The sequence below is a fragment of the Rhipicephalus microplus genome, chromosome X, assembly GCF_043290135.1.
Source record: "Rhipicephalus microplus isolate Deutch F79 chromosome X, USDA_Rmic, whole genome shotgun sequence".
In the NCBI taxonomy this organism is placed as follows: domain Eukaryota; kingdom Metazoa; phylum Arthropoda; class Arachnida; order Ixodida; family Ixodidae; genus Rhipicephalus; species Rhipicephalus microplus.
Window position 1 is genome coordinate 39,451,082 of NC_134710.1, and position 26,981 is coordinate 39,478,062.

The window sequence follows — 26,981 nt, forward strand, 5'->3', positions numbered from 1 at the left end:
AACCATGGGTCACAAAAAACCTGTTAAAAGCGACAAATGAAAAAAAAATAGCATGTATCAAATTTTCTTCAAAAAACATAATCTAATCGCTTCGGATTGCTTTCGAAAATATAGAATTTAACTGACATCATGAGAAAAGCAAAACACAGTTACTATACTTGCATGTTTCAGGGTGTTTCAGTGATCAAGGAAATGTAGAGCAAATTAAATTCAATCATTATATTGCATAAAGCCAATTAACGCGCAGAAGAGATAACTGAATGAGATCGAACATACAGGCGCAAAGGATCGAATGAGAAATTTATTAATCGTCTTACTTCCTTAGTGTACTGTGTCATTGACACTACCGCACCACATTACATGTGCGCACCGACGGTAGCTTCATCGGTTGATGTTTCTCCGACAGATGATTATGAAGGTATGGGTGTTTAAAAAAAACTAAAAGAGGGGAAATCGGAAGATATTGCTGGTTTAAAGATAGCCCCAGTTTGTTCAGTTATATATATAGGCTGTGTTCTAATTCCAAGAGAGCATCATAGACAAGCTACACAGACAGCTTAAAAGACAGCATCACGCCCGTGTCGTCTGAAAAATGAAACGCGCCTCGATGGCTTCTACGCGACGAGGTGCCACATCGCTTCGAGAAGAGAAAGCCAAGATAAACAAACTTAACTGTTACTTTCTAGCTTATTTCTTGTTGAAATCTAAGAAAAATTGAACAATAATCACACTGAGCGTCTGTAAAAGTGTCTGCTTGCGTGCAGACAAAAATTCGGGCCATATCTGAACTTTCCGAGCAGTTCGCTGAGCTGCCATCTAGTTTAGACATCAAAGCAGTCTGCATCATATTCGTCTACGATGTTGTCTTCTTGAAGCTGCCTATTTTCATGGCTACGTGATAACTGGATTCCCACTTAGGATGGCCGTCGTCCCCTTAGCTGTCTATTTAGCCGTCTACGGGAAGTAACGGAACACACCCATAATAGTTATGCCCTTGACATACATTTACAACCTATAATTTTAGGAACAGATAATTTCCCACAACTTATGAAGCATGCAAAAGTTAATGTGCTCTTTAAGAGAGGAGACAAAAATGATTAGAACAACTATGGGCCCATATCTGTTCTGCCACCGTTTTGAAAGCTCATAGGAAAGTTAATATTTATAAGATTGTAAAACTTCTTTGAAAACACTCGGTAATTCCTCCAGAACAGTACGGTTTTAGGTCGGGGCTATCGACGAAGGTAGCATTATTGCGGCAAAAAGGAAAATATGTTGGGCAACATGAAGGACAGAAAACTTTTCCCGTGGATATTTCTTGACTTCTCCAAAGCCGTTGAGTGAAACAATCGCAATACTCGTTTACAAAAACCACCCTATTAAAGCATAAAAGGAAGTACACTGATTTTTAATCATGAGCTATTTGAGTAATAGGCAACAGTGTGTAAGTATGAGCACAAAACAATCATCTTCGCAAAACCAGGCTAGAGGTGTCCAATCGATATGTGGAGTTTAACGCCCCAACACCACCATATGATTATGAGACATGCCGTAGTGGAGGGCTCCGGAAATTTCGACTACCTGGGGTTCTTTGACATACACCCAAATCTGAGCACGCGGGTCTACAGCAGTTTCACCTCCATCGAAAATGCAGCCGCCGCAGCCGAGATTCGATCCCGTGACCTGCGGGTCAGCAGCCGAGTACCTTAGCCAGTAGACCACCACGGCGGGGCGGAAGGTGTCAAAGGTATACTATATTGGGTCCATTACATTTTAATACCTATGTTAACGACATTATCAATATAAACTGTACAATAAAATATGTCATATACGAGGATGACATTTCCTTGTTTTTGACAGGCATTGATGTAAATTATGTAATTTAATCAGCAAACATGATACCAGGTGACTTGTTTGCGTGGTGTACTGCTTAACACTCTATACGTAAATCAACTGCTCAAAAACCAAAGTGTAGTGGGAAATTTAATAAGGGTAGCCGGCAGGCAGCCGGTATGGACAGAAATGCTCGAGCAGTCTAGCGTCTCCAGCTCGTGCACACACTCGCACTTCGCACTCAGAGAGAGATGGTCCCACTAGTCAGTGCCTTGTGAATTCCCCACTACAAGAGGAGTTTCAGTTTACGAGGCTACTTCAAAGCTTCATTTGCATGATTCTATGATTGATTTTTCTGCGACGGCTAAAGAATTGGGAATTGTCTTTCATGAGCACATGTCATCGTATTCACATAGCAAAATGCTAAGAAAAAAGTTAAGGTACTCGGCATTCTTAGGAGATCTCAGTCATTTTTACCGACTGCTCAGATGTTTAATGATCTACAACACCACTTTTGTTTCAATTACGTTATAGTCGTCTCGTGTGGGGCGATGGCGCCTTACACTCAAGGCAAAAAATCATTCACACTTCGAAAAAATGCATTATATTTAATTGGAAATGCTGAATATAATGCACATATCTTGTCTTTATTCTACAAACTTACAATCTTAACATTCGAAAACATGTATAAATATTGCTGATTAGCGTATTTAAAAACCAAAATAAACAAAGAAAAAAATCCTATCTACATAGCATGCCTTGAGCGCAGCACCTCATCTCGACCTACTAGACAGAGCGATTATTGTAAGGTTCCTCGATGCCGAACAAACTATGGCTTCCAAATGCTGAAACACACTTGCGAAATAAATTCAGTTTTTCTTTGCGTTTGTTTTCGCGAGAAGACATGTCCTCTTTATTTTTAGTTAGATGACGCAAGAAAAAAAGTTTTTTTTTCAATTTTGCTTATTCTTACCTTTTTTATGTCTTTAAAGAGTGATAACCTGTCTACATGAATGAAATATTTCTGATTGTGCTACTTTTAACTATATGTATTTGTGTCTGTTTAGTTGACGTTCTGCCTTGATTGTTGGAATGTGGGGCTTGCCAGGCTGCGTTTGTATCGCAGCTTTTTTCCCGCATTCCCCACCACACTTTGTATCTCTGTAGTGACTTGAAAAAGTTGTAAATGTGTGCCTCTGTGGTGAAAAAAAAAACACAACTTCAAACTTCAAGCAGTTATTGTGAAGGCAAGCTGTGATATGAGTACTCCTGAACGTTGGTTATATATAAACTCATTATTGTCACCGGAGATTCAATGTTTACACCAAACTTATATATTAACGTTGTAGCAAACAGAGAATAAACGAATTTATCCGCTAAATGGCACTTTTTAAAGAAGAGTTGTTAACGACTACTGGTTCTTGAAGTGGCCGATTACCATAGGGGCTTTCGACAACAACACAAAAAGCGATTTTCAGTCAAGTTTTTTTTTTATTAGGCGTTACTTTGAAGGTCTACAAAGCAGTTTACTTTCTTTTTCAGTAAGTACCACACACCACATCACAAGAAAAACAGTTCCTTCTGCGTGCAAAAAAAAAAAGTCTCATGCTAAAGAAAAAAAATGCTCTCTTCTAACAGCATGGTCGCTTCTGTCGCCAGTAAGTACCACACACCACATCACAAGAAAAGCAGTTTATTTTGCGTGCAAAAAAAAGTCTCAAACTAAAGAGAAAAAAAATGGTCCCTTCTGACAGCATGGTCGCTTCTGTCGCCAGTAAGTACCACACACCACATCACGAGAAAAGCAGTTCCTATTGCTTGCAAAAAAAAGTCTCAAGCTAAAGAAAAAAATGCTCCCTTCTGACAGCATGGTCGCTTCTGTCGCCATATCTGCACTCAACTGTTGCCGGTTTCCGATGCACAAAGTTCAAGCAAATGAAAAAAAAAAAACGAGTGACCTCCAAGAGTTCTTGCACGTTATCGTTTACCACACCTTACACTTCTTCTTCGGGTTCATTTCCGTCGTGTTGGCACACATGAAGGCCTGGGAGAAGATTGCGTTGTTCTGCAAAGCGTGATTAACCCTGTGAAGAAACGCCAAAGACGAAACCGCATAAGCTCTCAGGTTGGACTCAGAACAAATGAAACAGCGTTTTCTGTTTATGTGGAGAGTGACGTATGAAGCGTTAAAAAAATTTCTTACGTTGACATCTTCCTCGGATTACGAAACATCATCACATATGAAGCAACATGGTTATGAGAAACGCTGTAGTGGAGGGCTCCTGAAATTTTGCACCTGGGGTTCTTTAAGGTATACCTAAATCTAAGCACACGGGTTTCAAACATTTCGCCTCCATTGAAGTGCAGCCGCCTGGCTGGGATTCGATCCTGCGGCCGTCGGGTCCACAGTCCAGCGCCATATCTAGCCTCTAAACCACCATGGCCGATCGAAACGAGACTTGCTAGCTATCATAGGCATCCGCCGTATACTGCATGGCATATAGTAGTATTGAGACTGTTCATTTTTATTACAGCGTGTAGGTAAGCCCTTCGTGCGTGTGGCATAATACCATTCAGTGCCATAGAAAAAAAAAGATCCCCACGTTTAATTTATTGCCCCGGTTAACGTCACGGGCTTCGTTACGATTACGAGTGCTCGTACTGCAATAACGGGACTGCAATCAGCTAGCATACGCCGTGGATTCAAACTAAAGCCTTGAAGACGTTTTGCGAAAGGGTGTGCGAACTCTTATGGATAAGTTCTCGCGAAGAACCAACTTACTGCAGGGAGCACGAGACACGTAATATGGAGAGACAAAAAAAAAATGGAGTTCTGCTCATCAGGATTCAGAGAAAGTTATGCGTCAGTCAACGGTTCTTAGCTCCAATGCGACGCGTACAAGTACGGCCACGCATGCAGCTTCACCTTCACATTGATCAGTGGGGCGCATTATGCAAGGTATGCCGTATCTTACGTTTCCGCACCTCTCAACTGCGTGGCGGCGCCTGAAGCACACCGCATGCGCGAAAATGAGTCTCGCTCTCTCTTTGTCAAATGGACGTCATTTAGGGCTTCTCAGGATAGCTCGACCGTGTACACTTGCGTGTGTCTTAAAAATTTCACTGGCGAAGACACATGCGAGTGCTATAATGTGAGTCAATACGGTGGTATACATGCAGGTGGTATATACGGGTGCAGCAGGCAAACGTGCCGGTTGAACGCGAGCAATAATGTAGCAGGCTGAGTGCTCCCTAGCTCAAAAGTGTAGCGAACCTGATCTTAGCTTACGCTCACCCGTCATTTCACCACCGAATAAAGAAAACAATAACAAAAAACGAAAATGAGTCGATGACGGAAGGTATATTACTTGCCTTCACCACGTTAACTTGACGTGTGAATAGAATGACGTTTTCGAATAGAGCTCTTTGCATACTTGGCACTTGTGCAACAGCGCAAGAGATCTGTTTCATTTAGCTTGCATATTGTAGCTACGCCCACGTGCTTCATCTGGTCATTCCCACGTCATATCTTTCTTTTTTTTTAGCCTTTACAGAAAATGTGCCGAAGCGTTCCTTACTGAAGCCGATTTGGTTTACTCTGCTGTTTGATTCGTTAAAACAGTTAAAACAGGTCTGCAAAGCAATTCGATTCACAGATAAGTGCGAACGAAACCACACATCTAAGGAGATGCACCAATAAACAACAGGTTGTCCCTGGACCATACCAACATAGGAATGATTGAACAAGACTGTTCTCTCAAACTTGAGCGTTATTTTAAAATTGAGAATGAAACATATGCTAAGTGAACTCTTGTATACTCCTAGTACTTACAGTGACGTATAGCTTACGTCACTAGCAAGTTTCGTGTCATGTATATAGCTTTTATCAGCAGTCATTTCCCTTTTTCAGCTGTTATCAAAATTATTGCAATAAAAACTCTACAAACATGCGCACTTCAATTCGTAGAATATTTGGAGACATTGTTATGAACGTCAACGCTTGGCATTCGAGACTAGTTTTCGACCTTCTTCCTCAACACTCTGGGTCTTATTTAAAGCTATATATTGTGGGTGCAGTCCGGCGCAATTATCATCAGCACAAAATAAGTATACTCCCAGAAAAATATACGTCCATATGCTTGCCAAGTCCCTCGGTCCTGCACTGTACAAACGTGGTTTATACTGGCCCATTTTCTAATCTGAGCACTTCCTTCTATTCTCTCCCACAACTGGCTGGTCGACTTTGTCATTCTTTTTTGTCGATTATCCTGCTCATTTGTACCAATCGCACGTGTTGCCACATTTCTCTCAATCTATAAGCGTTTTATTTCACATTTTTTAACCCGCGAGTTATATCAATAACTAAATACTAGAATGCTTGTAGGCGGCCTCTCATCACTTGCAGGATAGCTGTCGAATGTAATATGACCCAAGTCTCACCTACAATTGTGACTTACCGATAACGTCGTGGATGGGACGCCCTAATGATTTCATCAGCTAGCGCAGCTTCTTGGGAAGTTACCTCGCATTGACTCTGAAATCAAGAAAGAGTTAATGAGTGCATTTGTGAAACTCTGCCGTCCCAAGCTGGCCTTCGACCGAAATGCAAGGAGCAGAATTACTCACATGCTCACAAAAACGGAGGTTGGCGCGATATTAGGTAACTTAATTAACGAGAAATGAGTTGATCAAACGCATCGTGAATTGCAACATAAGTAGCACACAAACAATGGTCCAGGGTGCACTTTCAGTGCACACGCAGGGCAAGGCACACTGAAGACAAGCCAGCGTTCAACCCTCGAATGTTTATTTTTTGATAGTATAGAAGATATAAGCACCAGTCATATGCACTGAGCATTCACAAAAACTAGTCACCACATTTAACAAAAAGACTCCTTGTAAAATTTCATGCTCAATTCAAGAATTCCATCGCTTTGTCACTGATTATAACCGATAGTTCACTCAAGCACTTCTTCGTGCACTTTTTACATGGCAAGTTTCAGTCACTTCCCGTGTTTGTTTATTGTTACCTGAAAACAAAACCACAGTATCACAAAACCATGCTCACAATGGTTACAGTGGTTAGATAAGTTCATTTTTTTAGAAATGCAGGTAATTGCACGTATTTTAGCTTATCAATTTGAAGAAGCCAAGTGGATTACTGACCTAGAAAAGGTTACCACTTTGTTAACCCCCTTCCAACTCGCCATAACGAGTGACGAAACTTAAATCAGTCCATCTTCATTCGGGAAAAGCGGCAAGTAATCTCACGTGCACCAGCGAATCGCTATTTATTTGCCTGCGATGTTGGGCGTGTACCTGTTCTATTCGCACAGTGCGAAATAAAGCCTCGCCCCGCCACAGTGGTCTAGCAGTTATGGCGCTAGACAGCTAACCCGAAAGTCGCGGGACCGAATCCCGGCTGCATTTTCGATGGAGGCGAAAACGTTTAGGCCCGTATACTTCGATTTAGGTGCGCGTTAAACAACCCCAGGTGGTCGAAATTTCGGGAGCCCTCCACTACGGCGTCTCTCATGCCCCGCTGCGGTGGCCTAGTTGCTAAGGTACTCGGCTGCTGACCTGAAGGTCGCGGAATTGAATCCCGGCTGCAGCAGCTGCATTTCCGATGGAGGCGGAAATTGTACGTCCGTGTGCTCAGATTTGGGTGCACGTTAAAGAACCCCAGGGGGTTGAAATTTCCAGAGCTCTCGACTACGGCATCTCTCATAATCAAATGGTGCTTTTAAGACGTTGAACCCATGATATTATTATAGTAAATAAAGCCTCAACTTCCGCCATTGCTTTCCTTTCAAAAAGAAAGTCGGAGCAGCCACTGTAGTCTTTTTTTTTCTTTTGCGGACAGCGCGAGAGGCTGTAATATTTTGCACCTATTTATAGTTGAAGAAGAAAACAGCAGATATCACACACGGATGTAACGCCACGCGCTGGTGCAAGTGGTATGACTCGCCCTTTGCGCAAAAAGATATTGCCGTGACGCGTCTTCCTTCAAGTCGTGTCCCTCTTTTTCAATGGAAGTTCCAGCCTCACTAAATAGAGACCCTGTTTTTGGCGCAGTCACTACCGATCTTGCTATCTAAATTTGATAACTATTACCACAACGAAAACTCGTGGCTTCTGCATATCTTGAGGCTTAGCACTCAGAAACCATGCCGGACGACAGAAAACATGAAGACAGGCTACGTGTTCTTGGAACTCGGCTAATCCTCAAGAATATCTCAAATTACATACGTTTTTGGCAAGGGCAAGGCAGGTAGGGTTAAAAATGGCTTAGCCATCAGTCATAGCGCCCTAAAAATTTTATATAAATATCTGCACTCAATTTGACACTTAGAAAGTTATTATCATGTCTCCACTTATTATTTTCAACGAAACTGTAGCAGTGTCACCCATAAAGCAACGTAATAACTATAGCGGTGCTTATATATTTTTCATATTAACGCAACTTTTACTACCAAGAACACTCATACAATCACTCACTCATCCACCATAGAAACACACATAACACTTCTTTACACGCATGTATTTCCGTCTCGACGTAGAGTTGAACTGCGAAGATGACAGGTATCTCGCGGTCATTGATTTTTTAATAAAATAATTGCATTGCTTAGAAAGCGAAACAATTGGCACAGTACACTGTATCAAATGCTAACGTTTTCTCGGTACTCAGACAAAACTCTCACTCTGTACTAGAGTAGTAGATACACAATTATATACTTTTAATACAATAGCCATGCGTAAACTTAGTTCATTACACCCAATGCGCATACAGGGTGTGTCAGCTATCATGTGCCAAGTCTAGAAAATAATGTGAAGCTCCCAAAGCGGGCAAAAACAGTTTTATGCTATTATAGGCTTATAAGGACGGGCAACTCAGTTAATTTCCCTTGTTTCATTAACACCCAGATTGCCTACGCACGGGCCAACCATGGCACGATAGACGCAGTGCGGGCTCCACAAAAAATCCGAATGAGTGAAGCATTGACCGTGCGCCCGTATACCTCACTCCGTTCTTTTGTATTCAGGTAAACGCGCTTCGCCCCCATGAAGCCTTATAACCAGCCCAGTGTGATAGTAAGACAACACGGTGACGCATACCTAACCTTCATGCAGTTAATATCGAATAGACGAACTCTTGGAAAACAAAGAAAGAAGGTCGGATAACACATTGCGCAAGCTCACCGCGCCGTAGAGAAGAAAAAAAAGTTGCTCCATCGACGTTTGCGCAAAACCAGGCAGTACAAACACTCCAGGCTTGTAACCAAAGTCTTGCATGGTTTCCTTGAAGGCCTGCATACACTCTGGATGTTAAGGTGCTGAACAAAATTTGAGAGGTCCCACTTCAGTGACGTCAAGCATTATTTGAGGTTTGGGATAATTGTCAATGCAGCTTGCTGGTTCATGTTCATGGTCGAAAAAAAAATCGCAAATTGCACGAAGACTAAAACTGTTTTGTTATCAGATTCTGAATTTCCCTTTTTTTTGTGTAACGTGACTAAGTGATTTTCTTTTTATTCAAAAATTTACCACGCGCTTACCTGTTGTATGCAAGCGATTATTATGGTGGTCTTTCGTGGATTCACACTGTTTTTAGATATATATATATAAAAAAACGTTTTTGGTGATGTGCATTCGTGCGATGGATGCATAGCAACGTTCTTTTCTGAATAAACATTTTCAATTGCTAGGCACTGCGCCCTGTGTCCTTTCTAAGTATACATGCAAGTTACGCCTTTTTTTTTTTTCATCATAAATCCAACAGTATGTCTCGCGGAAGTTCTTTAAGGTATTGGGACAAAAAAAATTGTTACCACATTCTAATATGGTACCAAATGCTGCCTATCAATAGTCAGGCTTTCAGCAATGAACGCGCATGCATGTTTGTAGTTGTCTGGCTGCCGATCAGCTACATTTCTTTGGCTATAATACTTGGCTTGTGAAGCGTTATAGCAGTAGACGCGGCAAGAAGATTACAATTAGGTCTCAAAGACGGCTAGAAATCTCTAGCTCTTCTTTCGGTTAATTACGTCATTGACGGTAATAATACGTCAACGAAGGAAAAGGCACAGCCATTGGGTGATTAGAGCGACGCTATTCTCCATGGTAACCGCAGTCACCCCGGAACACAGCCACGTGCCGGCAGTGTACTACGTAGCGAAACTAACGGGCAAGTGATCTTGGTCTCGAAACTAACGGGCAAGTGATCTCGGTCACGCAGTCACAGAAACAAAACAAAAAACAAGAATAATCTTTCGATTTATGATACACCCTGATGTAGCTTCTTGTATCTTGGAAGAATTTGTTGCTGGGCTAGTTTGTACACAACTTTGAGGAAACAATTAGACGCCCAAGCACCCTCAAAAGAAAAACGAAGCGCAGGAAAAGAGTGCTCCTCGCGACTGGTTTTATTCACGGCAGAACAGCAGAAAATATATACGCTGCACCACACGCGGAAGCGGGGCTGCCTCAACAAATCACTACACATCAAACACGAAGGTGTTAAAAAGTCATTTCTAATCCAGCAAAGAAGTGCGAAATTCGAGTTCAAATGTGTGCAAAACCAGGCATGTCATTTATGTGAACTTGAACCTTTTTTTTTTTAATCTACAAGGCTTCCTGTGCTCTGGCCCGGAAATTATGCGCGCGATTTCCATTCGAAAATTACAAGAAGCGCAAACTTTGCATTCGAAACATTTGGGTGGCTCATTTGTCTACACATTGTAATTCCTGCTCGTGTTGGGCGAAGTTTTCCGGCGTTTCTGTTCTTGCCAAAAGCTCGGATGCTCGGAGCTGGTAAATAACGAACAACATTTGGGTATGAAAAGGACATGTGAATTGTGTGTGAGTGACACGTCTGTGGTTTTGTGCAGAACTGAGTTTGAATTTCGCACTTCTTTAATGGATTAGAAATGACTTTCCCATGCCCTCGTGTTCTCCGTGTAGCGATTAAGTGAGGCAGTGTTGTTTGTGGATGTCTGGCATGGCGTAAATATTTTCTGCTGTTATCCTGTCAATAAAATCAGTTGCGAGTGACGCTCTTTTTTTTTTTGCTTCATCCATATTATGCTTGTGCTTCGGCATATAAATTTTTGCTCAAAACTTCATGCACATTTGTCACCCCCTCCCCCAAGCTAGCTTTAGGCGCGCTCTTCGTGGGACGAATCTTTCCAATAGCCAGTTTTCGTAAACTCCCGTGAAGCATGAAGCGTGTCTGCAAATAAAGCTCTCTCTTCACGAGTATGCGGTCACTCTTGCGGCGCGCCTTATATTCCTGTCCATAGACCTACAATGGGAGCAGGCCAAGTGCTCAGACAATACATGACGACATGCTAGCCTAAATGGACTCATGTTAACAGCAGTTTCTCCGCACCTCAATGACGACATTGATTATGGCGTTGTCCTTCATGTCTTGGCGCAGTGGCCGAGAAGGGTGCAGACCCTGCGAAAGGAACAAAAGTGTATCAGGCGAGCTTTCAAAAGCTTCGACAACAACGACTTCCAATTTTTCAAAGAACACACTCGTGAGAATCTGTTTCCGAAAATTCTGTTGCGGGCAACTGGTTCGCATTAAGGAAACGCAGCATATCATCTTTTCTTCAAAGCACCGGTTTCTAAATGAAAAGGCGTGCTCTCACATGGACGCGCCAAAGGAGACGTCATTCGAAGAAACTACGATTCAAGAAAATACGTGTTTGTCCTCGGAGACTTCAGAAAAACACTCTTGCAGCCAGAGGATGCAGAATGTGACCTTTATTAAAGGTAAGGACGACACTTGGACGCGCTGTAGGGGATGAGGTGGGAAAGGGGCACGGGGCATAAAGGGTGAGGACCAACTTCAGGTCACGCTTTCGCATGGGTCAGGCGACGCTACTCGAAACAGGCCACTTGGACTGCCGTATATCGCGAAAGCTTTCTGCGCTTCATGGTCCTACTGTATTAAATTGCGTAGAGTGGTCATGTCGGCTTGCGGCAACTGTCGAATGCGCCGTCTGCCTTTAGATAATGCTGTGCATGTCCGAATCGGGTGTTCTAGATCTGCTTGGCACAGCGTCTAACCACGGAAAGCATGTTTCACACCGGAGTGAACCGAGTCAGCCTTTCTTTTTTTAAATTAGAAAGCAAGTTTTATGAAGACACGACATTCTAGAAATGCATGAACAGTGAGAACTGGGCTGATTACGGAAATATCTACGAATTATACGCCGCGAATGCCACATAGCCGGCTGGCCCCAGCACTGTAGTGACAGCTAATAACGAGACATGCGATTATGTGATTAGCTGTTGCCATGGGCGTATCCAGGGGCATATGGATGAGGGGGGGTGGCAAACTTTTTTTTTGAAATTCCTCACTTTCACTTGTGGATGTATACAAATACACACATAAAATGCAAAATGCAGGCACGAACATAAATTGAGTATAGTTGAAGCCCTCTTCCCTCCTCCCATTTCCTCCGAAAAACCTTTTGGCTATGCCTTGGCTGTTGAGCATCGAAGCGTTCTGTTCAGTTTTTCTTCTCTTTTTTTCATTTGGTTATGTGTTATATGCTGCACGCTAATGAAGCTTCGGTGCAAGCTACTGAGAATCAAATTTCTTTTCTGAGTGAAACATGGGAAGCAAGTTTGCCCTTATTAACCCGATAGACAATATATCGCCATGCTGATTACATTCTTTTCAGCATTAGATCCACCTCAATGAATCAGTGGATAGGGTGCTCGGCTTCTGACACAAAAGAAACGGGTTAAGTTCTGGCCGCGGTGGTCGCATTTCGATGGGTGCTAAATTCATTATAGTGCATTGTAGTCCGTCTACTGTGGGACGTCAGTGCACGCTAAAATACCGCAGGTGGTTGAAATTTTCGGAACCCTCCCCTATGGCGTCTTTCATAATCATATCGTGGTTTGGGGACGATAAAACCCCACCTATAGTATTATTATTATTATTATTATTATTATTATTATTATTATTATTATTATTATTATTATTATTATTATTATTATTATTATTATTATTATTATTATTATTATTATTATTATTATTATTATTATTATTATTAAGAACCTAGTCCTATTCAAAGCAACTAACAGCCCAGCGAATGCCACTGCCTCAAGCAAGAACGACGGGGAGCGATCTTTAGTCACTGTACATATTTTAATTGAGATTTGTCGTGTGATCCGACGTGCGGCAGTATACATGCTTCGTATGCAGCCCAAGCGATTGAAGGCACACGGGACGAATGAGCAAGCAGCACGTGCATAAGCTCTACCCACATTTAGTACACAAGTACATGCACTTTCTGAACACTTAGTTTCTCGTCAAGAAACAGAAAATAAATCTTCGAACTACCCAGCTTTCATTAACAAGAATGTAATAATAAAGTTGTGTATTCGCGAATGATGAACACATCACAACATCCTGCCACTCTTGATGCGTACAAGAGCTCAGTGGACGCCGGTGCTGATGTACAGCAGTTGTGATTAAGCGCGAGCTCGTCACACATGATCATCTTGACAACAAGATTAAAATTTGCACTCTTAAGTGATTAATGAACATAATCCATTATATTTCTCTATGCCCTCAATGTGTGAATAAAAGGTCGAAGCGAACCAGTTAGACGAGACACCAATGTAACTGTTTATTGTAGTGTCATGGTTCCTGATTTCACTAGTTTCTTGGAAGCGGGCACTGCTTTGAAAAAATTCAACACTTTACCATAGCTTTATAAAAGCTATAAATTAGTTCACATCGAAAACCAATCGGAACCAATCTTTTCCATAACACCGTGAGCGGCGATGCCGGGGCAAGAGATTTTGATGGGGAAATATAAGGGAAACGTGCACCATGTAATTGCCTCTTTCTAGGACACTTCAGCAGTGCACAGGGGAGGAGTAGTACAAACAATGCGGCAAAATGGGAATACAAAAGAAGGTTCATGCCACTCGCAATGGAGGCCACGTCGACCAAGTCTGTGCAGGCCGACAAGGTGCGTTTCAAGAACGCGCAGAGACAATCAGGGAAGAAGAGCAGGTATTCTGTTGATGCGACAACGCTTGCGTTGTAAGCCACGTGCGGCGTCTACAATCATCATCCCGGGAGATGATCTAGTGTCCCCAGATCAGCGCTGTCCACACAGAGGGAAGTACCTTTGCCTGAGAAGCGACGAGTATTTTAAGTGGTGCGATGAAAACTTGTGCGAAGGCGCAGAAGCGTGCGGTCCTTCTATGCGATCCTCTTGGGGGGAGCAGCGCCTGAGGCCGCTTGCAGGCTGTGATGCGAAAGTTGGAATGATGCTTTCGTGTGCTGCTTGCAAGAATGAGGCGATCGACGTCGGCTACTCAGCCGAAACGGACCATGGGCGTCATTAGCTGTCCGATTCGCTTCTTCGTTGGCGGGAGTTCTGACGGGAGCTCGAGATAGCAACCATATAGTTAAAACGAGCGGAGCATCCTGGTGAGCTTTCGCACTAGTGTGCCGTCGTCGCCCTCTCGCTCAAGTACGTCGAGTGTGGCGCGAGAATCGCTTAGTATCACTGACTGATGGAGTGATGTGTAGAGTTTAACGTCCCGAACCACCTTATGAGAGACGCTGCAGTGGAGGGCTCCGGAAATTCCGATCAGCTGGGGAATATCTTTGTATCGCGGCCGACTGAACCGACGGGAGCTCGTTAAGAAGGTCGACGGTCAAGCTTATAGCGCTGAGTTGCGCGATTGCGCAGAAGATGCGACACAGCGTTGGCAGCCTTGTCAAAAGTGATCGGAGCAGAGACGCAATGGTTAGCGGCATCCGCGGTGCGACCTCACCGGTCTCCCGTGTCGCCATTGACTGTGGCTATGCGATCGTGCGATCACCGCAACCAGGCGGAAGCTTCAGTATAACCTATGCAGCACAGAAACACATACCTTGAATTAATGTACTAACGTTCTTTTGAAAACATTACGTTCCCGAATCTAAAGCTATATTTGATATATACCCTTGTGAGTGGGGTAAAATAAAACTAAGGAGCCTTTTTGCTGACACGTGGGTTGTTTTTTCATCACAGGTTTCCGTGTTCCCCTGACTCCCGCCATTATTATTATTACTAGTATTATTATTTGATGCAACGCCTTTCGCGCCCCTTCTCTGTGCATGTGCGATCACTCGGCTAAAGCACTGAACTAACCAACGGTAGCTTTCAGATTGCGCAAACAAGCATGTTCAAACAGACTACTGTACTTGAAAACGTTTTCGTCTCGCGGCCTCTTTTTTGAACCACCACTTCGCACTGTCCTAAAATGCGAGCTTCAAACAGACTTCTTGCCACTTCAAAGACACCTGGCGCATATTTTTTCTGGTGGGCGCTTTTCATCGCGATGGCTGTTTGTGCAAGTACAATGAGCTCGCTTTGTTTACGGGGCACACTTCATGACGACGCTTCCAATTCAAATCACTGCGCGGCGTCAGAAAACTCTGACATTTCACGCCATTTTTCACCCTGCGAAACAACGTGCCATCAATGTCGTCAACAACCTTTCACATCCCCATCGAAAGATGGTCGCAATACAAAGTCTATCGCAAAAAATAATACAGCTTCCACGTATTGGGAGAATACGTATGCGCGAAGTTTTCAAGAGCCAGTAAGGCAGAACGAGGCATCACGACAAAACACGCACAACAGATTTTTTACAAAATCACTTTGACTTGGGCGAGTTGGTACTTAATTGGATGAAGCCTATTCAGATTTTCTACAAATGCGCATTTAACTACCACAGTAAACCTTCCCATGCAAATAAAAGTTCTATTCAACACCGAAACGTACTGAGTTATTTGACGAGAGGCGCCGTACGATTGCAAGGTACGGTGAGAGACCTCGCTCTCAGAATTTGGGTGATGACCGTGTTCTCCGGTAGCTTCGATTTTGATCGTAACCCGTCATGGCACTCCTTTTTTTTTTCCTCTTACACTGCGGGTTCATAAATGCGCGGTCTCCACTGACGCAACGAGGATAATGGAGATGCGAGCGGAAATGCTACCTAACACTTGCTCCTATTTCAATCGCGCGTGTCGTCGTCTAAGCTGAATATTTCACTTTTCACACTTTTGCGAGCACCCCACACTTGTGGATGAATTGCACATGGGAGAACTCTCAAATTTAAAAAAAAAAAGTAGCAGATCCCACGTACAGTGCGAATCGATGATAGGCGAAACAAAGATGAGAAAAGTTGATATGTAACATTAAAATTTCCACAACGTTACGAGGCGCACGGATGTATACACTACACGGTAAACACGAGAAGGAATGTTATGTGCACTCACGTATCTAGATAAGATGCGAGTGTGTTCTTAATAGTAGCGTAACGACGGCCCCACTAACGTTTGCAATACCAGCAACAGGAGTGGTAGGCATGTACATTATGCAGTGCATGACTTCCATGTCATCATTATCATGTTCTCACCTGGCGTTTGTGTTCGTCGTCCATTCACGTCACGTAATACCAAGTTTGGTATATGTGTAGCTTCGCGAAAGGGCCTCGCCGCGGTGGTCTAGTGGCTAAGGTACTCGGCTGCTGACCCGCAGGTCACGGGATCGAATCCCGGCTGCGGCGGCTGCATTTCCGATGGAGGCGGAAATGTTGTATGCCCGTGTGCTCAGATTTGGGTGCACGTTAAAGAAGCCCTTGTGGTCGAAATTTCCGAAGCCCTCCACTACGGCGCCACTCATAATCATATGGTGGTTTTTGGGACGTTAAACCCCCCATATCAATCAATCAATCAAGCTAGCGAAAGGGCCGCGAGCGCACTATGAGCTTTACATGTAGTCATGTTTAACATGACTAGCATGTAATGATTATCATGTTTCGACATGCCATTTACCTTCGTCGTCTATTCACGTACCGTTATACCAAACTTGGTATATGTGAAGCTAGCAAAACAGCCGCGATCGTGTTATGAGTAAAGCATGTTATGTTTTACACAATACGCATGTCACAGTTGTCATGTTTGACGTGTCGTTTACCTTCGTCGCCCATTCACGTCCCATAAAACCAAATTTGGTATATGTGAAGCTATCGAAATGGCTGCGAGCGTATCCTCAGCGTGGCATGTAGTCATGTTCTTGCATGACACGCACGTCATGATTATCAAGTTTGCACCGTTCATATACTTTTATCATCCATTCACGTCACGTAATACCAAATTCGGTGTATGTAAAGCTAGCCAAACGACCGTGAGCGCATCATGAGCGTGGCATGTAGTCATGACTTACATGACATGCCTGTCATGATTTTCGATTTAGTACCTGTCACTAATGTTCACCATGCAGTCATGTCATACCATACCAGTTGTGCAATATGTCATGTGAAGGAAACCACCGGAAGAGCAGGGAGACTACGACGTGTAAACCATGATATTTATGATATACATGTCATGAGTTTTATCTTATGATAAGTTAATTATGCTCTTCATGCAATAATTATGTTATGCCATACCAATTTTTGTTATAAATCCAAGTATCAAAACAGCCAGCAGAGCCAAATGTCGTGGGCAGATTGATAGATATGGCCAAAATCGCTAAAGTTTGCTGGCAAAGTGCAGCCGAACTCGTACTCCGGTCCCTGCGTTCCTTTAAATTAAAAAAGAGTCACCAAAGCATATCGCCTGACAAGCATTTACAGAACCTTAGCAGTGGTTCAGTGGTTGCGATGCTTGGCCGCTGAACCGAATTTCGCGGGTTTGATCCTGGCCGTGACGGCTCCATTTCGATGGAGGTGAAACGCTAGAAACCCGTCTACTTAGGTTTATGAGCACGTTCATGAACCACACGTAGCAGAAAGTTTCGGAGCCCTTCACCACGGCGTCATTCGTAATCATGTCGTGGTTTGAGCACGTAAAACTTGAGAAATCATTAATGATTAAGCATTTACTGAGCCTTCAAGAAACGTTGCAGGAAAACAACCTGATAAGCGACATAACAGAAATAAAGAGAATCTGCGCATGACTCTGAAGAGCACCGCATTAAAGCTTGCCGTTGCCATTGCAAGCTTTAACACAGCGTTTTTTTAACACGGTCCTTGTTTTGTCTTGGCGACAAACAATCTATACAGAACGAGTCACATGAAGAAGCGCCCTGTAACTGAAGTTTAAATCCACTGTGGAAACTTTAATAAGCTGCCAAATTGTTAACTTACGCACATGCACACATGCCATCAACTTTCGTGAATGATGCTAGAAAATCCCTTGAGCTCATGGTAAAAAACTGAACCTATATCAAGATGGTAGCGATTACACTTTCTTGCGAAAACCTCACTCATTAAAAAGCCCTTTAAGATGTGTGCTTTTTAGAAAATCTTCTGAAGCATAGTACAAAGTACCATGGCTCAAACCAGCCGGCAATTTATAACACTGAAAAATGAGAGCCCCAAAGAAAGGCCCTAGAATAAAAAGCACTGGCGTCCGACACAGCCTTTTTTTTTGTTTCTCGTTGTTCCATGTAGCAAACATTCAAATACAATTAATTGTAATAACTGTATCAACATTAAAGCCTCATGTGCTGGTCGCGAGATATCATGGGCCTCGTGAGATATCGATCGTACTGTCGGTCATATATGAGCGCTATGTTGCTTTATAATACAGTATAGCGCTATCTGTTCAGAAACAACACTTCTCAAGATCAAAATACAATGTAAATGCAGTTACAGCACGTCTGAAACGAACGCCCTTCACGTTTAATATTTAACGAGAGCGCCCGTCATGAACGAATCCTCTGTCAATAGGAAGTACATGAGAATTTTTTGAAAAAGGCTGAGTGCTTGTATGTGATATTTCTTCGCACTTGCAAGGCATCTTCCCTCGTTCATACAAATGCTAGCGCTACAGTGTAGTATAAGCGCATCTCTCTCGTCGAGTGAAGCCATTCATAATTGCGAAGGCTGTTAACGGGCCCCCATTATTCAGGCATAGTTGCGAAAAGGCACGGACATGCCCCAGTCATCGGAAGCTACCAGCAGGGCGCCATGCATTGCATAATTTATCTCATGGCGCGAAATAGACGCAGCCACAAGGGAGGACACGGGACGAAACGCCCATGCCCTGCCTTCTGTTTGCGGTTTTCGACTTGCGCAGCTCTTCGAGGGATAAGCGTGCTGTGCGTAATGAGTTGTAATGTGTAGCAAACAAGTTTATGAGGAAGTCGAAAAGAAGAAGGAGGAGGAGGACAGCGCTGACGAGGTGCGGTGCGGAAGCAATGCTTTCGTCGATAGTGATCCTCGTCATAACATGGATTGATATCGACCTCTGAAGTATACATACCAAATCACCCGTCCAAGCCAGAAAGAAACACATCGACACTTACGTGCAATAACTGCACGAACTCTCAATGTACTTAAAGAGAGGAGTGCTAGAAAGCGAATCTGTTGGCGGTTACGTGACTGCTGTACGAAAACTATGTATCGTGAGCTACAGTTTCAGGAAGAGCAGTTTCTCCTCGCAGGAATGCCGCTTAACCAATAAGCTTTTGAAAGCGACTGCAGACATCACTTCAGAGATAACTGCTGGAGGATCAAATATTCAAGTCAAAGCATGTAGTTCGAGACGGGCGTTTCATTCGCACAAACGGCATTACAAAGGAGGTGCCGACGCACGCTGGACATTGTGACTGATCATAATCATATCATATTCATGATCGTAGTTCATATTTTGTACCCTCACTACTAACCCTGCTAGACAATTTTGTAACCGTAATGTTATTTTTGTATCGTTTGCGGCCTGTCTTTAAAGCCCTCAAAAAATACAATAATGACGCAAAAAACATATTCATAAGAACAACTTCATGTGGAGCCACTGATTACGCTGTACTTTTCAAGTATGACTGATGTTTTCCAAAGAATATTTGAAATGTTTGGAAATCAGGCCTAACTAATGACAAACTAATCACCCATCAGAAAGAGTCCATATGACTCGACTGCGAACAATATACTGTTGTTACGATATGATTGTTTAAGTTGCATGCACGTAACATGAACAAAAATATTAATATATGCTTCATTTTTATATCTACCGACTAGGTTATACAGTAGTGCATTGTTCTGTTCGCTAAGCATAACCTCGCCGCTTTTTCAGTTTATTTATCTCTCCACTTCTGAAGATATTTTGTACCAACTGTATAAATTGTATGTACTTCAAGGCGGTACTTTCCTGGGCCTTTTAGGCACTTGCACAGGAACGCACTCATTTGCTCTAGTAAATTTATTTCTCCCCCAAGCTACTACTTCAGCTCCACCATCCACATCATTCACTACTATTATGGCGATAATCCAGAATAGTTTGAGGAACAGGTGAAAATGCTGATTAAAATCATGCTGATCCTCTCAGATAAGACGTGGTTATTCATCCCCGTGCTTGTAAATTATCAGTAAAATGGCGGTCGATCATAAGGAAAGGCCCCACTGTGGAAAGGCGCCCACTGTGTAAAGTATTACAAGAGGAATGGTGGAGCTTTGACTACCGAATAAATAATCCTATAGTGTCGCGCTGCGCATATGCTGGCCCTCGATGTGAACCAATTTAAGGGGTGTGTCAACATGGGGAAAATTTTGATGTCAAAATGAAATGTGACGAGCAAAAAAGTAAGTATGCGTGAAATATTTTGCAGTCATGAATCTTGTGAGCTACATGCCTATATTTACAAACGTCCTCTCTTGGACTAAACCACAATGTAACGAACAGCTATTTAGGCTTTCTCAAGGCAAGTGTGTGCTTATTCATGCATCGATATGAAAACAGTACGCGAAAATCCTATTTTTATGTCAAGCATTCTTTTTCTATCTCGCGGGGATGAAAGTATGTCGCCATTTCCACGCTGGATATTTTTACGAATACAAGTAACATGGGCCAACGGATATCCACATGTTCGGGTTGCGTCCTCATGGAGCAAAATAACTTGAGTGCCTGAATGAACTACTTGCCGCTCTATGCCATCTGGCATCACATATGACTCGGGTAATTGGCCATGCGCCACTACGTATATGAACCCACTCTTGGCCAATGCGAGGAAGATTGCGCCCGTCGCGTCGTGGCCCCAAAACCACAACATGATTATGTAAGATGCCTCAGTCGAGGGTTCTAGAAATTTCGCCCACCTTGGATATTTTTTTCACATGCAATTAAATCTAAGCACATGGGCCTCTAGCATTTTGCGTCCATATAAATGTGGCTGCCGCGGCCAGGATTCGATCAGGGTCCGAAGATTCAGACTCAGCAGTTGAGCACCAGTCACAAGACCACCACGGCGGCTGTGTACCACACTGACACAAGAAGACCTTAATATTACTTACATATTCGTGGCACATTTTTATTCGCACGACCCTGTGAATAACAACCTTGCAAACGTGCGTTGTATATAATCTTTCAGTGCAGACTGGTTGGTTGCACCATACTGTCCTTCGGTACCACTTTGACTTCACTAATTCAAACTCAAACGATCTCCCTGTGCTTTAAATTACAATATTGCGTTAAACCAACGAGTCATTTTTTTTCTATTTGGTTTGAAGATACACTAAGAAATACGGTGGTTTTTTATACTATACAATAATTATCTCTTTTGCGACAGATAGTGTTGCAGCCACACTAAATGAAGCTTTAACAAAAAGACAGCTTCTGGATATTCCTGTTGCCACTTGCATGACCCTCGAAATCTCGTTGACTATATTGCAAAAGATTAGCTTGCGTGGTGCTATCTGAAAGACGACGAGCTTGCCTGATTCTGCTTGTCAAGCGACATAAAAAAAAATATTCTTGGCCCCACTCCAGCAGAACTTCGGTGCATGCGTTAACAAAGTATTCATTATTCTGAGTGAAACGAATTCTCGCTTTCTTTCTAAAGCGGCTGCGCTGAAGCGATGACACGTGTTAAAGGGCCTGTATGTACCACGACCTATTATATTCCAGAGGGTGTATTATGCTACTGTCTGATGTGTCACGTTTTTCTCACGTTCTAAGCTTTGTCGTAGACTTTTCCCATCTAAAATTTATGCTAATTCATTAATGAACGCTGAATATAAAGGAACCATGCTCTAAGCATTAGGTAGCAGACACGGGTCTGAAGGGCAGAATTCAGTGGCATTACGAATTTCCCGAAATTATCTGAACGCCTATCATTGTCTTGTAGGGCCGGGGTAAGTTTCTACAAGGCCAAGGAAATCACTCTCAGTAGTATAATAATTTTTATTCTTTGATTGTGCTTAAGCTTGTTCTACAAAATCCACCATGGTAACTGAGGAAATTATCTGCGTGTCTGTGACCATGCTGTGCCAGTTCAACTCTGTAATTTAAAAAAATTCCGCTTCATAAATTTAATTGCTTGGATTTAATCTTGCAAAACTGTATGATTTGATTATGAGGAACACCGTAGTGGAGGCCTCCATAACTCTTGACCATCTTTTAGAAACCATAGACACTAATCTAGGTACACAAGCCTCAGGCAATTTGCCTGCGTTCACCTCCGGGATGCGATCCTGCGACCTTTGGGTCAGCAGTCAAGCATTATAATCGTGCACTAAACCTCCGTGGCGGACGCGCAACGTAAATACAAACTTTCGCGTTTCAGCACACTGATTTTCTCAAATTATGAAAGGTCCGCTTAAATGAACAGACATCAAGGATGCACCCTAAACAATTTGGACCAGTAATTCATTCCGATGCAGTTTCGCGGAAAAATGACCTGTCATTTTTTTCTGCTTTCGAAAGTGGAGGCGACTTTTTCATAAATCTCGGTCTATCGTCTCAGTTACCGGATGAGCCCACGCAACCAACTATTTAATAGTATTATGATATAGAAAACTAATGATTCTCTATCATTCATTACCCATTCAAAATCACTTATCAAAATCTCAATATACATCTACTTGTAAGAATAAAAAAATGTGAATTACTTATACGTGTAAAAAAATTATCATTTTAGAAAAAGGAAAATCTCCGCCTCATATTTGGGCTGCCTTTTCAGGACGTAGTAAAGAGAATCGCTTAACAGGCGAGATGGCCCCTAAACACTAAAAAAAAATGGGCAGTTGGCAGTTTTTTACACTCCAATTCTGTTAAGGCACACACAGCATTCGTTTTCATCATGCGTCTCAACAAATTTCTTTCGCATAAAGTTTTATTTCAGCCTTCATGGCTAGTCAGTATTCCTTGCTTCGGCTTCAACACCCAACACTGAAGCGCAGACAATTGGAGCTCCTAATAAGCCGTGTGGCCAACTTAACTTGAAGGACACTTGAGAGAGCGACATTCTTGGTGAATGAGCTACCGATGCTGAGTTGTTCCATCTGAACGAGCTTACGCAAAACTGAGAAAAGTGAACAAGGAGCGTAGTGCGAGGAGGTCGATAATGACCGGACATACGCTACGCACGCATGCAGAGAGCTTTCGATTTCAGTCGCGCATCGACAGATGAAAAACTGGACTCACGCTTGTCTGTCCAGGCACCAAGTGCGGCATGGCAGCCTTCCGGAACTGCTCCTTGAGGCAGCTGCGCAGGGAGAGGTAGCCGTCGGTGGTTGTGTAATCCCAGCTCGAAGCCTTGACCACCTCGTTATGCTGGCCGAAAAAGGAAGCTGCAAAAAATGGGAAGAGCGCAAACATTTTCTTTCTCAACCCGAGTGCATAGGAAGTGCCGATCAAAGCTGCATTTGCTCTCACTGCCATCATTTTGGCACTCCCATCTGCTCGCGTCCCGAAACACTTCGGGTGGCAAATAACACATCCGGCACCTGCTCGCAACAATACCGACTACTTCCAGGGAAGAAACATCGGGACGCTCTTTGATGTGAGCGTACGAGGAAGGAAATGCCTTACGTTGAGGTTGAACAGCAAAATGCTTTTTTTCTTTTTTTGGACGGAGCACACACTTTAGTTTATTCATATCGACAAAAAAAATGACATATACGGACGTTTTCAGCAAGCTGGAGCCTACACCATCGCTGCAAGAATATAGCAGCATGTAGGCTCTGACGAAAAACAAAAGCAGACTTTACATTCATGCCGAATATTTGACGAAAGATGAGGTGATGGTAAAATAATAAAAAAACTGCACCTTCACTTATATTTGAGGCAGTTCTGAGCGAAGCTTTATTTCTTGTATACTAGGTGTATTCGTTTCGCTTTCAATTGTTTCCGTTTTATAGCTCATCTTTCGTATTTCTTTCTGCAAACATTTCGGTTCATTTTCGTTCACTTAATGAAGTACTGACACTTTTTTTCGAAAGTTAGTTTATTCTGCCATGCAATTCTCCTGTACACGGAAATGGCCTTGAGCAAGCATAAAGCTCAGCAAACGCTGAAAAAAATATTTTGTTTTACCGATAACGTTATCGGTAAAGTCGCTTTACCGATAACGCACCTAATGACATCGCCACAAGCTTGACGTCAGGTTACAGTACTAATTCTGGTGACTTCACGCAGTCATGTGCCTATAGTTGTGCTGATGTCAGCCAACGAAATTTTAAATGACCGCTTGTGCGTCACCCTAACTTTCAAAGTGGCCACTTGTGCGTCACCAATGAAGCCACGGTGCGGACCCGCCATGGAACGACGCAACAAGACAACAGAAAATTTTTCTGCCAGCCTTCGTAAACCAAAATCCGCCCACCCGCCCGCTTGCTCGCTCAACCGTCCATCCATCCGTCTATTCATCCGTCCGCCCGTCCGTGCATCCGTTCGTAGATCCATTCATGGAGGCGAAAAGGCTAGAGGCCCATGTACTCAGATTTGGGTGCACGTAAAAGAACCCCACGTGGCCGAAATTTACGGAGCCCTTAACTACGGCATCTCCCATAATCATCTGATGGTTTTGGTACGTTCAACAACAACAATTAGTATTATTGTTATCTTGATATATACCATGATTCGCAAGGCATGAGTATGTCAAACATATATTAATGAGTCATGCATGCTTATATGCCCGAATATAGGCTTCATTAGCATAGTATGTACCGGAATGTATATGCATGCATGCGCGTCAAATACGCGACAGTGAACAAGATGCCATGACTTGAATACCTTGATTCGTATCAAAGCCAAACGTATTTGCCTTTTGCTTGTAACTACTCCCCTCCATATTGTTTATTGCCGTGAGGGTCTGTTAGATAAATAAATAAATAATAAATAAATAAATAATAAATAAATGTGTGGTGTATGCAGCTTCTCACTAGCTGCTTCGCATTGCATATATAGATTCTCACTCACTGTACGTAAAATTTGGCGGATTTTTTTTCTTTCACTGTATTCATAACTGCCCTACAAGTGCGCCACTCTTAATCGACGTTCTAGTTTAGTCTCTACTTTTTCTCTTCCACTTTTTTTAGCTGACATATTTTTTTGTATTTTGTCCCACGTGTACTTTCAGGCACCTGGCAATTTTAACACCCACAGTCGAGCCCAGTGGACGACATATTCTATTCGTAGGTGTACGCAGTGGTAAATACCCATCTCCACAAAGTTTCGCACAATAAGTGATGCTGCTACACCCAGAAAATTTATTATAAAGAAAAGTGAAGGCATTGTCGCTTCAATAAAGGATTCAGAAAGTAACAGTTCTTGTAAAATATTGCTTTTTATTGCCACCTCTTCGACATACAGAATAGCGTTGCCGAATGGGTGTATTCATTCCCTTCCAATTCCATTGCGGGGAATTTAAACTTGCCGTAATTCTATTCTTTTCAATTTCTCCAAATGAAAAAACTTAGCTTACTCCGGCAATATTCGGACAGGTCTATTTCATTCCTACAATTCCTCAACGTAGTAAAGGCACCTTAATAGCTTTATCGAGTTATGAATGAACGCCACAAAAAGCTGATGTCATCGGATGCATTAAGAACCGCAAAAGTAAACAAAACACGTTAGCACGGTCAAGGAATATAGCTTGGTCACTTATCTCCTGCAGTAAAACCACACTATACTAGTCCCTATATCGGCAGTTTTCCCGCTACCTACACTATTTGCAGGTCAGCACAATATAAGATAAACGAATTAGTAAACAGTTGGCAACGCATGTATTTACTTCGTTTGAACGCATTTTACTGCATTCGCGGCATCTCTAGTCAACTAGTAACGCTTTAAACTTATGCCGTTACCAAGCAGGAATGCTTTCTTGGTCTTTTTAACGAGGTAACTACTGAGCCACATACGTTGCCATATTTCTCATAAACATCCCCGTACCTCTTCCATCATCCAGACACTTTTCAAAAATATTATGACCGACCTTAATTTTGTCGATAATTTTGCAATAAAAATATTGCGCTAAGTGATGACACACATGTATACAAACAGAAGGGCAGACGATGATGTGTCCATTTTTTTTTTCAAAATCTATGGCTTCGAACCAGTACACAATGTGCCATCCCAAAGTAGGAGAACAAATAGCCTTCAAACAACTGCTGCTGTATACGATACCGCCTCCGTCTTGATATTCTGCGTGCGCGTTTGTGTGTATGTCCTCGTCTGTGATTCACTCATGCCTCTGTGTATGTTGCTGTGATGCGTACTTGCCATGGTAATTCAATGAATTATTTAGTGACCACTAATTGGTCCACGTGCACAATGACACATCGTTATTATGCAATATATATATTTTTATAATATAATTATTTTGATAAGGCAATGTGTACACGCACATAGAAACGCACGTTAACTAACAATTCAGTCATCTATTCATTTTTCGAGTCAACACTATTCATGAACTGCTTAGCAAGCTAGCAAGTTTCCCTAACCTTCACTAACCTTTACCTAATTTTTACAACTTTCACTTACGAGGAGGTTAATGCTTTTTGTGACAAGCGAACGGTTAGTATTTATGATAGTTACCGCGCGAGAACAGAACGATGACAAGGGACAAGAGGGAGACGAGCGCTTCTTGTCTTGTCGTCGTTCAGTTCTCGCGCTATAACTATCATCTTGTCGTACCAACTAGCCCAAACCTCCACACTTCTAAGTATTTAGTTAGTGAATATGCAGACCTTTTTTTAAGAGTGCATGTTGAACGAATGGCGACGTTTTAATATTGCTTAAGCTTAAATTCGTCAATGCTAAAATGATGGCTTAGCGATTCGACGCAGAAGAATTCCGAAAAGCGTTGCCTTGGTTTCGTAAGATCAATTGATTTTGC

The 26,981-nt window shown here is 42.6% G+C and overlaps 1 protein-coding gene across 1 annotated transcript in view; it reads right to left on the reverse strand.

Annotated features, from left to right (window-relative positions):
- Positions 1–3,605: 3,605 nt before the first annotated feature.
- LOC142775008 (uncharacterized) overlaps positions 3,606–26,981 on the reverse strand; it is a 59,774-nt gene continuing 36,398 nt past the window's right edge. Inside the window, exons 19-23 of the mRNA XM_075876263.1 lie at positions 23,288–23,433; positions 11,222–11,290; positions 9,034–9,141; positions 6,291–6,367; positions 3,606–3,917 (exon numbers count right to left, since the gene is read on the reverse strand). Of these exons, the coding sequence (XP_075732378.1) occupies positions 3,818–3,917; positions 6,291–6,367; positions 9,034–9,141; positions 11,222–11,290; positions 23,288–23,433 (500 nt within the window). The 3' untranslated portion in view covers positions 3,606–3,817. The remainder of the gene's footprint in view (positions 3,918–6,290; positions 6,368–9,033; positions 9,142–11,221; positions 11,291–23,287; positions 23,434–26,981) is intronic.